Source organism: Atheta coriaria, unplaced genomic scaffold (genome assembly GCF_025399875.1).
Source record: "Atheta coriaria isolate IRGN ID8LTWV9N9 unplaced genomic scaffold, Caltech_Dcor_3.1 hic_scaffold_7_pilon, whole genome shotgun sequence".
In the NCBI taxonomy this organism is placed as follows: domain Eukaryota; kingdom Metazoa; phylum Arthropoda; class Insecta; order Coleoptera; family Staphylinidae; genus Dalotia; species Dalotia coriaria.
In genome coordinates, this window is record NW_027045449.1 from 10,198,768 (window position 1) to 10,215,570 (window position 16,803).

Genomic DNA, 16,803 nt, shown 5'->3' on the forward strand with positions numbered 1-16,803 from the left:
CATACTTACCCATCGTTACCATGGAAACAATTTGTAGCTTGAGTTTTTTCTTCTGTTTGTATTGAGTATTAATTTTTTTTTGCGCAAAAAGATATTTTATTATATTCTTACAAATTTAATAGTATTGCCAATACTTCAACTTTTACTTCAACTTACAATTGTGTATGGGCATCAGTGATCAGTTTCTCAAACAATTTATAATCAATTTCTTTGATAATATTGACATTGGGTTTCTTTTTATGCAGATGATCAATGGCAACCTGGCCTCGTGTCAATTTCCCGGCAAGTTCTACATCAACGTGTGCCATAGTCTGATCGAGAATTATTTCTGGATATAAAAGTGCAGCAACTAAGTAAGCGTCACACGGAAACCAATTCTCCCTGGGGTTTTTATAAATGGCAGCTTCTCCGCGATGAATAAGCTGCCATGTTTTTCCACCGGCGGAAGTTCCCAGTGTTTTCATTCGCCAAGCCTTCAAAAATTTCAACAATAATAAAACCAATCACAACAAGTAAAATTATTTAGTTTACCATTGGAGTTTTAGTGTTAAAGCAACATTCCCATGTTAATAAATGCATCGGACATTTGGCACTGCCGAATGTAATGTGCGCCGCTTCCGGATCCATGTGGAAATTAAATTCGGCTGCTGGTGAAACATTTCCAACACCTAAACAGAGTTTTCATAAAATCTAATAATAAGTATTTGTTATTATATATTTTTACCGTTGTGATTGCCTCCCATGATATGAATATCTTTTATCTTATCAGCGACATCTTCATACATACGCAACAAAATGGCACAATTCGTCATTGGTCCAACCACCATCAGAGTGATTTCATTCGGATTATTTATTATCAAGTCTCTCATTGCTACAAACGCTGGTTCCGGCCGAATTATTGAAGTATCCGGCTCTGTGTCATATACTAAATCGCCGAAACCATCGACGCCATGATAGAATTCATCTTCTTCCGTTCTCGGAAGCAGGACCTCATGAGATCCTTTGTAGATTGGAATCTATTGTATAAATATCAAAGTTATAAATTGATTACAGAGTATTAAGAATACTTACATCAGTTCTATTCGCATATTCCAACATGCGCACAACATTTCTGCTCACATGATACAAACTGGCATTACCTCTGGAGCAGACAATCATTTCTATCTTCACTTTTCCTTCCCTCTCGGCCAAGAGAAGCAGATACAGGGCGACGGCATCATCCGTTCCAAGATCGCAGTCGAAAATAATGCGTTTCACATTAGACGTAGACATCGTGTATGCCACTGTTGGGTAGTTATAAATTTAGATTAAACCACTGAGCATAAAAATTACTTTTAGTTGTTTATATATCTGAATTGATGAGATGTAGTGATAAGAAATCACTGAAGGTTGAACGTTACTTGAATACAATGCTAATTTGTTCAACCAATCACGTTTTGATAGCTATAATCACTATAATATAGATAATTAGAGAAAATAATTAAAGTCAATAAAGCCTCGTTGATGATAAGCGCGCTACTTGAAATAAAGTAAACTTTCGAAATTAAATTCTTGAAATATTTTATCGTAAATAATTTGCGTATTAATCTATTGCGACTCACGTTTTGAAACTTAATGTTTAAATTATGAATGATTGCGCGAATTTATTTTTATATTTGCAACAAAGCAATTTTATCGCTTATGATGTGATATGATAAAAATAACAAAAAACAACTTACGCGTGCGAATATTTTTTACGCACAATTATTATAATGGAAATAAAAGATTAATCAAATCATAACCTTCAGATTTCTTATAATGATAAATCAACATGTGGAATTAACTCAGCTGAGCGATTAGAAACGCCTCAATATGAATATTCTAAAAATATGTGCCTACAAAAAATTGAAATTTAAATTCAATCATCTGTTCCACTCGTACGATGATTCGTCCTATGCCTGGAGGGAGACGCATGCGCATACCGAGTAACTAAATAACTAAATTTCGATTTGGTAAGTAACTAGATGCGGAGCAATTCTTTCTGACGTTCAGTTCAACGAGTCAAAATGGTATGTTATCAAATTCCATGTAAATCTTAATTATGTGTAACCATCGATTAATGAAACCACTCACAATCAAATTCGGATATACACCGGTGTTTTGTTTTATTAATAGTTTTACGGATAATTTCGTATTTATTTAGAAAATGATGAAAATGCACTTGTTAAGGTTATGTATATGTGTGTTTACGATACTGTTGTTATTTGATGTTGAGTATGTTTTTCTCTTTGATTTTAGGGCAAAGTCAAGTGCTCCGAGTTGCGTACGAAGGACAAGAAGGAGCTGGACAAGCAGCTCAATGATCTTAAGACAGAATTGTCCCAACTTAGGGTTTCTAAGGTGACTGGAGGTGCCCCATCAAAATTGTCTAAGATGTAGGTGTTACATGTCTTAAAACATGAACAATATGATATTAATTTTAATTTTTTAATTTAGCCGTGTTGTGCGCAAAGCAATTGCCCGTGTGTACATTGTTATGCACCAAAAGCAAAAGGAAAATTTGCGCAAACTCTTCAAAGACAAGAAATACAAGCCATTGGACCTCAGAGTTAAGAAGACTCGCGCTATCCGTCGTGCATTGAACAAGCACCAGCAAAAAATGCAGACGCCAAAGGAAATTCGAAAGAGGTCCATTTTCCCACCAAGGAAGTATGCTGTTATGGCTTAATTTGATTTTTCTAAATATTAAGAAAATAAAACATTAAAAACCTCAACATTTTGCATTAATTATTCGTGAAGATGTCAGAAGGGTGCGATTCGAAGTTTACTCTGAAAATTGCAAATTAAAATTAAGAGAAAATTTAATTTGTATCATTTAAATAAATTTCGAGAAGTTAGAAAACGTGAAACTAAAAACAGCAGTTTTGAAGTTTGACAACCTAGTAGCAGTGTTATGTTTATTCCTGTGTTATCGACATTAGTTCAGTTACTTGTACATAGATGGCGCTAGGATGCACTAAAATAGTCGAGAGAACATTAGTTGAGTAAACATGTTGTCAGTTGGTCGGAACACGGAACTCACGCATCACGCGTTAATTGAGAGTTAAATGTGGTAAATTTCGTTTCAATCGATTAAATATCGATCGCATTTTGTAACAACAGAAAAATCTTGTGATTTGCTAATGATCTGTCAGGTGTGCAGTGTTTGGAAAACAAATTATAGTGTTCAAGTGTGTGTTCCTGAGTCAGTTGCCGTCGGATAGTTCACGGCGGATACACACTGGTAAGTTTTTAATAAAAATTATTTTTCTTTAAAGTGTACATAAAATGAATTAACATATCACAGTTGCAGTTTTCATAGTATCATTGTAAATTTTGACTTTCTAGAATTTTTATATGAGACTACAAATTAAATATTTTAATTAAAATCCGGGAAATTTTGTTCTTTTTGATAACATAAAAGCATTACATAGCTCAAATTTTCAACTTTTTAACTTTGGAATACGAGTACAATAACAAGAAAGTAATTTGTTTTTGTTTTTGAATACGTAATTCATATTTAAAATTAGATAATATTTTATTTATTTGGTCGTAATATTATAATATCACATATCAATAATAATTACAAATCAGTAATTCGTAAATGTAAAATGTTCAATTATCAGAGTCCTGCATCATACTCATACGAGCTAAGCATTGGTACACATGCACACTCACAAACGTAACATCTTCAATTATATTTTATAGTTCCGAGATGACTCTAGCATGCGTTATTTGCGTTAAAATAGATCAGGTGATTTCGCAGAGCATGTTAGTGTATGTGTGCCTGTGAGTGCATCGAATTACCTTGCACGTACCAACAACGGTATCAGTAAGTGCGATTGGTAGACTTGGTGTCCTTGTACGCTGAAGCAACTGCGCGTACAATTGAACTAACAACAAAATAAATAAGGAGATTCATTTTGACGTTTGATTAAATTTTGTTTTCGATAATTTCGATAATTAACCCTGTATATTTGAATTTTTGAAAGTCATTTTGTGACAATAATTATAAAAATGAATTTGTCTAATTTTGAAATAGAAACTGTGAGTTATAATAATAATGGATGTGGCACATATAGCTAAAAAGTCTTTCAGGAATTTCGAAAATATTCAGGAAAGAAAAGTCGGGACGAAGTTCGGCAGGGCAGCTAGTATAGATATATATGTATATATAGGAAATTTTGCACCGTACGAGGCTAGCGGTAAAAGTGATTCGTCTTCAGGGCACCGTTGGGGTGACGGTAGAAGTGACTCGTCTTTAGGGCGCCGTACGAGGGTAGCGGTAGAAGTGACTCGATTCAGGGCACCATATGAGGGTAGCGGTAAAAGTGACTCGAGTTCAGAGCACCGTAGGGGGTGACGGTAGAAGTGACTTGTGTTTAGGGCACTGTACGAAGGTAGCGGTAGAAGTGACTTGTATTCAGGGCACCGTATAGGGGTTGCGGTAGAAGTGACTCGTATTCATTAACATAATCGTTTTTGAACCGTTTAGCCCATGAACTTTAATTATTCTATATTTTCATTTTACAGAGAATTTTCCTATTTTTCACAATCTACCATTTTCTAGTTGCTATCTCTTTTAGTTTAGAAGATATTCACTATTGAAAATTGATGAAAATTAATGAAAGTTTGTGTGCCTTAACTATGGACAAAGACTATTAAGACTATCGTAATTACAATAAATCTATTTAAACTTGATTTGTGTGTTGTCATCATTGTCGTCATGTTGTTTTAAAGACCTAACAGTCTGTGATTTGTGCTTGTTATTTGATAGATTAAATTTGAAAATCATGCGTCATCAAGATTTGACTTATTGAATTTTTGCGTAAATTTGCTAGTTATTTAGACAGGGTGATGCATGCGCACTTTCGTGTACGTGTCTCTCACGTACGCTGCTATTTAAGTGCGTGACCACTCACTGCCTCATAGACAATTTTGCACTGACACACATGCGCGCCACACTGTTTGAAACACTTTGTTGTTTTGCGAGGTACTCTAAACTGTTCTCAGATGGCGTAACGATGTACTCGTAGGTTTACCTCGAAATATTCCAGCGAGAGAATTTTGTTTTGTTCAATCGGTGCGATAACGGCGAGTGCACATTCCACACTTTCGACTTGTGTTATTCTTTGATGCAAGTTCCGTAAATCGTGTTATATTTCCTGATTGCCGGTGATAATTAGTGTTAATAAACGTGTTTGATCTTATATCAGCTATTTATCGCGTGTGTAATCTTCGTAATTGTAGATTTTGCGTGTTTAATGTATTCACGTGTTCGATGGAAATATCACAGCTATGAACGCTAATAACTAATTGATTTATGAAAAATATATTTGTCATCAACAGAGGAGCATGGATCAATGTGCTACTAGGTAAATATTGTCATTGTTATGATTATTATGCGAATAACAAGAATTTTAATTCAAAGTTTGAGTTCCGACGGAACGCAGATTCATTTCAACATAGCACGAAATGCTGTAGCTAATGTGTTGTTTCTCATTTATTTCAGCATTCGCCAACTTGCCGTCGATCTACATACCTTCTTTCATAACCGGTAAGTAAAATAATTTCATTAGATATAGAAACTGTTTGCCGTGTACTTAGATTTCAGTTTAGTTCTACACTTAATTATATTGCAATGTTGTTGAATTTTATTTGGTGATGATTCAATAAGACATATTCCTCATCATCTCATCTTAATAACATTTATATATCGCTTAAATATTTAATGTATAAAACGGATAATATTTCATCATAAGAATTTAAAATTACATAAATCTAATTTTAATTTATCATTATTTTAATACTTAATTAAAATTATGGGACTGGTACATGTATCATTTATAGATAGCCTTAGCATGAACTAAAAATCATAGACTTGTTTTGTTCATTTCTATATGTTATATCAGCAAACGTGAGCATTCGACAGGAGAATTGTGTTTGTTTTGAACCCGATTTACACTTTCTTATCGTCGTGCGAATCGCTACGTTCAAGATTGCCGTGTGTTGTCGTTGCCATACTTTCACGCCTCGCTCTGCTGGTCTTCTAGTTTAGTTTAGATCGCATGTATTGTGCCAAATGCAATTCACGCACAAAATCGCGGGCAATCGTCGCGTGCCATCCTTGCGCCGGCTTTGCGCGTTCGGGCAGCAGGTAGTCTTATCATGAACTGTCGCGGCCGTGTTTGCTTCGCTGAGGTATAGCATGCACTTTTAATATTTTGTCTTATAGAGAATTTTCAGTAGATTATTAATTTTCAATCCGCACCTCTCTACCGCGTAGTTTCCGATATAATAGATATTAAAATAAGAGAAAATGAAAATGTCCAATTTTTAGCTCTTTTCAACACGGTTTCGGAACGTGTCGCAACACCCCCAAGTGCCCATTTTTTCTTATGAATTAAAATTTCATTTCCTAGATTTCTCTGCGATTCGTCCCTTTCTATATCTTTTAGTTTACCGGATATTCGCAAATGAAATAAATCGTCAAAATTTGCTCCATTGCTCTTGCCCCATTAAATTAAATTATTTTATTTATTTAACTATTTCCATCTGATAGAGAATTTTACAATCTTCCGTAATCAACAATTTTCGGGTTGCTATCTCTTTTAGTTTAGAAAATATTCGCTGTCGAAAATCGTCGATAAAAACTATCAATTAATAATATAATAATAATTATATAATATATATAATATAATTAGATTAATTTATTTTGAATAAGTATATCCTATTGACTTTTATATTTGAAGTTACGAGTTAGGTGTAAACATTTGTTTATATAGAGTGGTGCATGTACACTCTCGTGTACGTGTGATACACGGACACGGCCACTTAAATGCGTGACCACTCACTGATACATAGGCAATCGCTCACTGCCTCATATGTACGCCACACTTTTTGAAACGCTTTGTATTTTCTGGAGGTATAATAAAGTATTCTCAGGTAGCGCAACGCTGCATGTTTTAACTAAAAATATTTCTGCGAGTGAAAGTCGACATGCACAGTTGTGATGCCGGCACGTAGTTATTACTTTGTGCGGCAGATAAGAATACTCCGTCGAGTATTCGTGTTTCTCGTTGTAAATTCGGTATATCGCGTTATATTTAATTGAATTTTGTGTCAATTGTAGTGTTTGGTCTATCGGTAAATATTTATCGCGTATGTAATTGATTATAAATAATATTTTGCACTTGTGCGAACCATTTTTGACTTCTGTACAACTTGTTGGATTAATGTGTTACCTGGTACGAATACTAATTTAAATATTTATGGAGAACAAGACGAAATTTATGGTAAACTTAGGGTTTCGCCTGAACTCATTGTCCGAAATTGTGTAACTAATGTTTTGTTTCCTATCTTATAGAGAATAGTCCGTAGATTAAGACGCTGCAATCAGATCCTATTTATCTCTGTTAGTTTACGAGATATTCGCGATTTAATAAAATGGGCAAAAATTGCAAAATGTCACTTTTTAGCACTTTTAGTCGCGTTTTTCGACCTTTTACTCTAGGAAATATAAGGATTTTATATTTTTATCTTATAGAGAATTTTCAATCTTTCATAATCAACAATTCGTAGGTTGCTATCGCTTTTAGTTCAAAAGATATTAAGTATCGAAAATCGACGATAAAATTTATCAAGCAAAAAAAGTATCAAGCACCCCCCCTTGGCAATTTTTTCTTAAGAATGACAATTTCATCTCTCAGATTTCCTTTTTAACGATCCTATCTAATAGAGAATAGTCCGTAGATTAAGACGCTGCGATCAGATCTTAATTATCACAACGATCCTAAAAACGTTCTCATTTCAAATATTGTCAAAATTTGCAAAATTTCAATTTTTAGCACTTTTAGTCACATTTTTTGCCTTTTCACCCATCGATACTTAATTATTTTATATTTTTATCTGATAGAGAATTTTCCAATCTTTCATAATCAGCAATTTGTTAGTTGCTATTGTTTTTAGTTTAAGAGATATTAATTATAGAAAATCGTCGATAAAAATTGTCCAGCACCCCCCCTTGGCAATTTTTTCTTAAGAATGAAAATTTTTTCTCTCAGATTTCCGTTTTAACTCTCCTATCTGATAGAGAATAGTCCGTAGATTAAGACGCTGCGATCAGATCTTAATTATCTCTTTTAGTTTACGAGATATTCGCGTTTGAATAAAATGGGCAAAAATTGCAAAATGTCATTTTTTAGCACTTTTAGTCGCGTTTTTCGACCTTTTGCTATAGGAAATATAATTATTTTATTTTTTTATCTGATAGAGAATTTTCCAATCTTTCATAATCAACGATTCGTTGGTAGCTATCGCTTTTAGTTTAAGAGATATTAATTATCAAAAATCGTCGAAAAAAAGTATCAAGCACCCCCCCTTGGCAATTTTTTCTTAAGAATGAAAAATTTTTCTCTCAGATTTCCGTTTTAACTATCCTATCTGATAGAGAATAGTCCGTAGATTAAGACGCTGCGATCAGATCTTAATTATCTCTTTTAGTTTACGAAATATTCGCGATTGAATAAAATGGGCAAAAATTGCAAAATGTCACTTTTTAGCACTTTTAGTCGCGTTTTTCGACCTTTTACTCTAGGAAATATAATTATTTTATATTTTTATCTGATAGAGAATTTTCCAATCTTTCATAATCAACAATTCGTTGATAGCTATCTCTTTTAGTTTAAGAGATATGAATTTTTGAAAATCGTCGAAAAAAAGTATCAAGCACCCCCCCTTGGCAATTTTTTTCTTAAGAATGAAAATTTCATCTTTCAGATTTCCCTTTTAACTATCCTATCTGATAGAGAATAGTCCGTAGATTAAGACGCTGCGATCAGATCTTAATTATCTCTTTTAGTTTACGAGATATTCGCGTTTGAATAAAATGGGCAAAAATTGCAAAATGTCATTTTTTAGCACTTTTAGTCGCGTTTTTCGACCTTTTGCTATAGAAAATATAATTATTTTATTTTTTTATCTGATAGAGAATTTTCCAATCTTTCATAATCAACAATTCGTTGATAGCTATCTCTTTTAGTTTAAGAGATATGAATTTCTGAAAATCGTCGAAAAAAAGTATCAAGCACCCCCCCTTGGCAATTTTTTTCTTAAGAATGAAAATTTCATCTTTCAGATTTCCCTTTTAACTATCCTATCTGATAGAGAATAGTCCGTAGATTAAGACGCTGCGATCAGATCTTAATTATCTCTTTTAGTTTACGAGATATTCGCGTTTGAATAAATGGGCAAAAATTGCAAAATGTCATTTTTTAGCACTTTTAGCCGCGTTTTTCGACCTTTTGCTATAGGAAATATAATTATTTTATTTTTTTATCTGATAGAGAATTTTCCAATCTTTCATAATCAACGATTCGTTGGTAGCTATCGCTTTTAGTTTAAGAGATATTAATTATCAAAAATCGTCGAAAAAAAGTATCAAGCACCCCCCCTTGACAATGTTTTCTTAAGAATGAAATTTTTATCTCTCATATTTCCGCTTTTACTAGCTTATCTTATAGAGAATTTTCCGTAGATTAAGACACTGAGATTCGTTCCTATTTATCTCTTTTAGTTTACGAGATATTCGCAATTATAAGAAATCGTCAAAAATTGATAAATGTCACTTTTTAGCACTTTTTGTATCGTTTTTCGGCCTTTCTCTGTAGGAAATATAACTATTTTTTATTTTTAGCTGATAGAGAATTTTCCAATGTTTCAAAATCAGCAATTTTTTGGTAGCTATTATTTAATTAATTATTTAAAGTAATTATTTATTAGTGTTGGTAAATTACAAATTCCTGCTTTTCCTCATCCTTATTGCATCTCAAAACCAATATATTATTTTCTTATGCCAAGAAATATTGAAAGTAAAAGTAGATTTCGTGTATGTGTGTTATTTCAATATTGTGAATTTTTACTTTCGCTGCTAAAGTACGTGTTTACTACTACGTTTGTTTATAAATAACTTTTTTGTTCGACTGACGTGTACTATCGCGACGTACCTGCCTTGTACCTGGCACCGCGCAGCGCACACGGCAGTCGTTTCACCGCGTGGTCCGCGAGCGCGTCTCACTACTAGCCACGCGTGTTTAGACTTCAATTATTCAATTAATCGTCGTGCATTCATTTTGTCATCAACAAAATATTCGTAGCGAGCATGTGTGAATTTTCAGTTGATAGAATATATTACAGGACATAAAATCTCCTCATCAATGCAAAGGTAAGTGTGTAATACATTTTTTTCATGGAAACTTAAGGCGGTGCAACAAATTGATTATTCCATTTGAAGGATGTTATTTTTGCATGTAACATCTTGCAAATTACAAACACGTGATAACAGTTTTATCTGAATTTTTAATCGCGTTTCGGAAAATAACATGCATGATTTAATTATTACAAAGACGGTTTTAAAAATTATCTGCGGATTATTAAAATGACAATATGCATGTGGTCGACCGCGCTCACTTTGCCGTCGGCCGTCGGCTCGGTCAGCTTTTCGCTGAACACGTGAACGTTTTTAATCGAATTGCACTCGATAGCATCATTAAATTAAGAAGTTTCTTGTTGATCTAATAAAGTCTTGTATGATGAGTAGTTTTTTGTTTTTGTAGTTTGCGTATATTTAAATGTTTACAAAGAAATAGTTACTTTTGTCCTATTTACTACGCGCCGTCGCTTGTCGTCTGTTGATTTAGAATCTAAATCTACATCTAAATCTAAATTTTAGATGTTTACCGCCGGATTATCTATCAATTTATGATGATGCTTCACCTGTCGGTTACCTTATACAGTTGATGCTACCATCAGTTAATAAATATATATTCACAATATATTAAAATGTAAGTGTTTAATTTTTGTAGCACCTTTTTGCTCAATTTCCCGTTGATTTTCGGGTAAAATCTTGGATTTTATATTAAAATATTGTTGTTTTCTTATATTATAAATTTCCCGTGTCATGATATGAATATTGATTATCTTTCTAGTTGCGAAAGTTTTTTTTGTAACACCATGTATATTAGTTTTCCTAACACCACGTAGAAGATTGTCTTTAATTGTGAGTTTTGAATGTTCTTTGTTTTGAACTTGGGATTTTCTTTCTGGCACACCCTGTATATTCATTTTCATTCGTGTCCGTGAAAATTTTGTTTCAACTGTTGTTTTTAGCATTTTCCTCTTTGCACTTCGAATTTTCTTTCTGAAACACCCTGTATATTAGTTTCCTTTATCGTCAAGCGGCGTTTGTGGTGTTTAGAGTTTTTGTTTGCACTTTATATTTTCCTTTTGTAACACCCTGTATATTTGTTTCCATTTTCCATCACCTAGAAAATGGACAATTTGCTAATTTCATTATCCCAATTGAACATTTTGACGTGTTACTTGCTTATATATGCGCGACGATGCAAGTCGTAAGTTCTGTGTCAATATGGCGGCATGTATTTTGTTGACATGTAAAATCTAAACTTGTATTCTATTGTTAATAAAGAAATAGTAAGATATATTGACTTCTTTGATTTGTGTGTTCTATCATTTCAGGAACAGGTCTCTTAGAGAGTTCCCTCTCTCAGGGGATGATCCCCTCTATAAAAATTGTTAAGGTATCCTCTGTGGTTTGTGTGCTCCTTCTTTCATTTCAGCTACAGGTCAGAACTTGTAAGAATATTTTTAAGTGTCACCTCTCTTGAGGCGACTTAAAACTTAGAAATATTTGAACAAGTCCTTATAAGGATTGTCCTTATAAGGAGTTCCCTCTCTCTGGGGGTAATCCCCCACCATGAAAATTGTTGATATGCCTGATAATTCCGGGGATGAAGCGCAGAGACATCGTAGCTGTAGGATGGGCCGGGAGCAATGGACACATCGAAGCAGTGGACTGACCGGAGGCGCTCTGGGAGATCGACCGTAGACTGTCTTATAACGACACGTGCCAAAAAATTTAAAAATCTGATCCTCCCCTGTTCTCTTCCTTCTATCTTCTCCTATTCTCTACTACTCCCATTCTTCTATTTCTCTGTTCTCCCGTTCTCCATTTACTTTCTTACTTCTCTTACTTTGCCTCCACTTGTATTTCAATTTCTCTTATATTTCATATATGCAACCCAAATTTCACCTGATATTTTTATATTTGAGAAAAATGCCTTCTCTACCTGAGATTCGATCCGTGTCTGCTAGCATGCCATCAGGTGCACGTCTCCACTCGACCACCGAGTGTTTTTATTATTGATATTTGATTCTTCTATTTATGTTTCTGCTTTATTCAACTTTTTTAAAAACAACAACACAAGTCTGCTATAGTCTACTCGCTCGGCGCGCATCAGATTATATATAAGATTTTATAGGTACAATCCGCTGACATTCTTATCAAACACAATTTGTCCATTCTATTTATGTTTCAAATGAATAAACAACTGTAAAAAGAATATACAAGTTATATGAACAGAACCCGATGACCAAACAAGAATCATTAGTTAAGACGCAATCATGATATTTATTTCGAGCGCAGTAATTATTTATTTCAAACGTAATTATCAATTTCTAGAATTCATTGTCTCAAAGTCACCTAATTGCGCATTTCCTGTTTCGTTGCGCATCTTCTCTTCATATTTATTTAAAACGCATATTAGAGCCATATAAATAGAGCGCAGACCTAGACCTAAGTGATTATTGTATCATCCAAGTTCGTTGAATAAACAAGTGAAAGTTAACAAGTTCTTCTGAATCAATCAACAAGAACCCATTTAACAAATTCTAAAAACCAACAAAAGTGAATCAAAGTCTAAAACCAATTCTAATCCGCGATCGCGATTCGAACCAATAAATAAATAAATTATATTAAATAACTCGTGAGTCGATAACGAAATCGTTAATATAAAACCGCTCGACACAAACGGGGAATATAATTTACATACCTATGTTTATCATTATTTATGTTCTGTATACTCTTAGTATTAAACATGACTTAAAACTAATTCTGAAAACGACTAAATAAACACGAGGGATAAGTGTAAATAAGAATATAAAATTGAATTGTTCTTTATTGACATATGCATATGCATATTTTATTATTTTAAAACAATGCTATCGTAATTGTAAAATTAAAAAAGTTAAACGGGTGTAAATTATTACCTAATGATACTTACTCTTCATCTATTCTTCATCTTCTTCATCTATTCATGAGGTACTATAGCGCAAAACTCATTTTCGTAAATTGATAGCAGAAACAATGTTTCGCTATTACTTAAACTGGGGGCAAACTTTCGTCACGGAAAACAAACGTGGTTTATTTGCACTTCAACAATTTTAATAAATAATTCCCGCCGGTGGCATAAAGGCGCACGCATGGAAAAATATTTTAATTCTGTGTTCCACTCTCGATCAGTCGACGACACACCGATTTATTTGTACTGCACTAAATTCACAAGAAATGCAGAGTGTGTTTAAAGATCGTCCGACGAAAAGAACACGTGCACGACGTCCCACAGCGCACGACCAACTAAACCGGAATAATTGTCGCAACCAAGAAGATGAATGTGTGGCGTGATTTGTGATACGCGACACAAGGTGGTCGCGGAACACGCGGCAACTAAATCAGCTGAACATCTCGTCTTTTATTTGTCATCAGAGTTTTGATTGACGGACAAATTTCCAATCGTGTTAGTAGGACTGGACCCGGACAATCTCTAACTCCACAATTTTGAATAATGATGTTCAGTCGATCTAGTTGGGGTTTGTTCCACGCCATCCTGTTCGGGTATCATATAGCAACCAACATTTTTTCCCATCAACGATACCACGAATTTCAACAAATAAGATTCTGGCTTTTGAAAAACAAAATCAATCGTCTATTTGTTTCTTCATAGGATACCAATTTAGTCTCGGGGAACAGTTTAAAAGAAACGCCACAGCTTCGAAGCTCACGTTGGGTTCTTTGTAATCTTCGTGATTAACAGGCATGTCCACATCAATTTCTCCGACAGTGTTAATATTTAAAATATGTATTTTTTTAAATTAAAAAATTTGCGCTTTAAAGTTATTTAGTAATTTGAATTATTGAGGCGGCGAAATGCCCTGCAGCGAAGCGGTTATGCGTACACTTGCGCCATCTAGTTTCGAAAACGCAAACCAAATTACAGAAAGTTTATAAACGTACACTAGCGCCATCTAGTTTTGTCTGTTTGTTCTACCTTTACCACGGAAACTGTACCTAAAGTGTTCAAATATAAGTTACATTTAGTTGCCTACAATAATAATACTACCATACTTTCCCATTCATTATTCTCATAACCAATAATTTTGTTTACAAAATACGTCCGCTAACGAAATAGAAGTCAAGTTACAAACATTATTTTATGGACTAATTAAAAATGGGTAACGAGAAGAAACGGCGCTCTAGAAGTCGCGAACGAATTGATAAAGAACGTGATAAAAGGTCGAAGCGTTCAAGAAGTCACAGTCGTGAAAGAGATCGCCAGGACCGCCACAAGAGGCACCGGTCCAGATCTAAGGAGCGCGATCCAAAGCACGATAAACCAAAACAGGAAAATCAACGGCGAGAAGATCGCAAGGAACCTCGGAAAGAAATCGTCGAAGAGGTCAAAGAAGAGGTGCCACCAGAAGACACCAAAAATGTAAAAAAGGAACCACTTTCACTGGAAGAAATACTAGCAAAGAAAAAAGCTGAAGAGGCAGCAAAGAGCAAACCAGTATTTCTTACAAAGGAACAGCGCGTCGCCGAAGCCCTTAAACGTCGACAGGATGAAGTCGAAAAGCAGAAAAAACAACAGGAGGCTGAACGGAAAATAATCGAGGATTTACGAAAAAGTCGTCAACAAAATGATCCCATTAATGCAGGCACAAGTAGAGATGATAGGGACAGAGACTATCGAAGAAGAGACAGGGAGGCCAAGGAAGAAGAAAAACAAAAGGATAAAGATAAAGAACGTGAAACAGACGCAATCAAGGAGCGTTATCTCGGTTTAATCAAGAAGAAACGACGTGTTCGACGGTTGAATGACCGAAAGTTCGTTTTGATTGGGATGCTGGGGAGGACACAAGTACAGACTATAATAATTTGTATAAAGACCGCCATCAAGTACAATTTTTCGGACGTGGAAACTTAGCCGGAATAGATATCAAGGCACAAAAGCGAGATCAAAGCAAATTTTACGGCGAAATGCTGGAGAAACGCCGAACAGAAGCCGAAAAGGCTCAAGAAAAAGTTCGACTTAAGAAAGTACGACGCAAGGAGCAGAAACAAGAGTGGGACGATCGCCATTGGTCTGAAAAAGACTGTCCCGAGATGACCGAACGAGACTGGCGTATCTTCCGCGAGGATTACAATATCACAATCAAAGGAGGTAAAATTCCCGAGCCGATCCGTAATTGGAAAGAATCAGGCATTCAGAAAGAACTACTTGAAATTGTCGATCAAGTCGGCTATAAAGATCCCACACCCATTCAGCGACAGGCAATTCCCATCGGAATGCAAAACAGAGACATCATTGGTGTGGCAGAGACAGGTTCCGGTAAAACTCTCGCCTTTCTCATTCCACTTTTATCATGGATTCAATCCCTACCAAAGATTGAACGAACAGAAGATGCTGATCAAGGTCCCTATGCAATTATCCTAGCGCCTACTCGCGAGTTGGCGCAACAAATCGAAGAAGAAACCGTTAAATTCGGCCAACCTCTTGGTATCCGCACAGTTGTAGTCGTGGGTGGTTTAAGTCGTGAAGAACAAGGCTTCCGACTGCGTATGGGTTGCGAGATTGTCATCGCTACCCCGGGTCGTCTCATAGATGTTCTAGAAAATCGTTACTTAGTACTCAATCAATGTACATACATTGTTCTGGACGAAGCTGATCGAATGATAGATTTAGGTTTCGAACCGGACGTGCAAAGAATTCTAGAATATATGCCCGTTACAAATCTTAAACCAGATACAGAAGAAGCCGAAGACTCGAAATTATTACTGGCGAATTACAACAGCAAAAAGAAATACAGGCAGACTGTGATGTTTACAGCTACTATGCCTCCAGCAGTAGAAAGACTAGCACGGACTTATCTAAGAAGACCTGCGGTTGTCTACATTGGTTCCATTGGTAAACCAGTCGAAAGAGTCGAACAGATCGTACATATCATGGGCGAGAATGACAAACGAAAGAAACTTATGGAGTATTTATCACGCGGTGTCGAACCACCGGTTATCATATTCGTTAATCAAAAGAAAGGCGCAGACGTGCTGGCGAAAGGCTTGGAGAAACTTGGGTACAACGCGTGTACACTTCACGGTGGTAAAGGACAAGAACAGCGAGAGTATGCTTTGGCCAGTCTTAAAAGTGGCGCTAAAGACATCCTCGTTGCCACCGACGTTGCTGGCAGAGGTATCGACATCAAAGATGTCACGATGGTTATTAATTACGACATGGCCAAAACAATTGAAGGTACGATCATGCGTTTTCTAATTGTATCTGTATCTAAATTTGTACTCATGTTTCAGATTATACTCATCGTATTGGTCGTACTGGTCGTGCGGGTAAGACTGGTATCGCTGTCAGCTTCTGCACCAACGATGATTCGGCGTTGTTCTACGACCTGAAGCAGATGTTGTTGTCGTCGCCGGTGTCAAACTGTCCGCCTGAGTTGATGAATCATTCCGAATGTCAAGTCCGGCCCGGTAATCAACCCAAACGACGCAGGGATGAGATGATCTTCGCTTGAGTTAACTTACACTTTTCATTTTTTCAATCTTATCTAAGAAATAAAAACTATTAAAACGTATTCTTA

General features: G+C 35.3%; 3 protein-coding genes across 4 annotated transcripts; 2 read left to right on the plus strand and 1 right to left on the minus strand.

Moving 5' to 3' along the window:
- Positions 1-72: 72 nt before the first annotated feature.
- LOC135795154 (pyrimidine-specific ribonucleoside hydrolase RihA-like) lies at positions 73-1,876 on the minus strand. 2 transcript variants are annotated; one of them, XM_065306725.1, is made up of 5 exons: positions 1,719-1,876; positions 1,072-1,283; positions 725-1,016; positions 532-668; positions 73-473 (listed from the first exon to the last, which is right to left on the minus strand). In XM_065306725.1, the coding sequence occupies exons 2-5, from the start codon at positions 1,270-1,272 to the stop codon at positions 153-155; spliced, it is 951 nt and encodes a 316-aa protein (XP_065162797.1). In that variant the 5' UTR covers positions 1,273-1,283; positions 1,719-1,876; the 3' UTR covers positions 73-152. The 2 variants fall into 2 exon arrangements, with proteins under 2 accessions (XP_065162797.1, XP_065162795.1); XM_065306723.1 differs by lacking the exon at positions 1,719-1,876 and having other exon boundaries at positions 1,072-1,498.
- A 15-nt stretch (positions 1,877-1,891) lies between these two features.
- Positions 1,892-2,753, plus strand: RpL35 (Ribosomal protein L35). The gene is made up of 3 exons (XM_065306733.1): positions 1,892-2,048; positions 2,278-2,414; positions 2,476-2,753. Exons 1-3 carry the CDS (start codon positions 2,046-2,048, stop codon positions 2,705-2,707), a joined length of 372 nt encoding a protein of 123 aa, XP_065162805.1. The 5' UTR covers positions 1,892-2,045; the 3' UTR covers positions 2,708-2,753.
- Positions 2,754-12,523: 9,770 nt separating this feature from the next.
- Positions 12,524-16,797, plus strand: LOC135795949 (probable ATP-dependent RNA helicase DDX23). The gene is given in 3 exon segments (XM_065307778.1): positions 12,524-15,039; positions 15,042-16,460; positions 16,517-16,797. Coding segments are annotated over 3 exon segments (2,298 nt in total). The 5' UTR covers positions 12,524-14,381; the 3' UTR covers positions 16,738-16,797.
- The last annotated feature ends 6 nt before the right edge of the window (positions 16,798-16,803 follow it).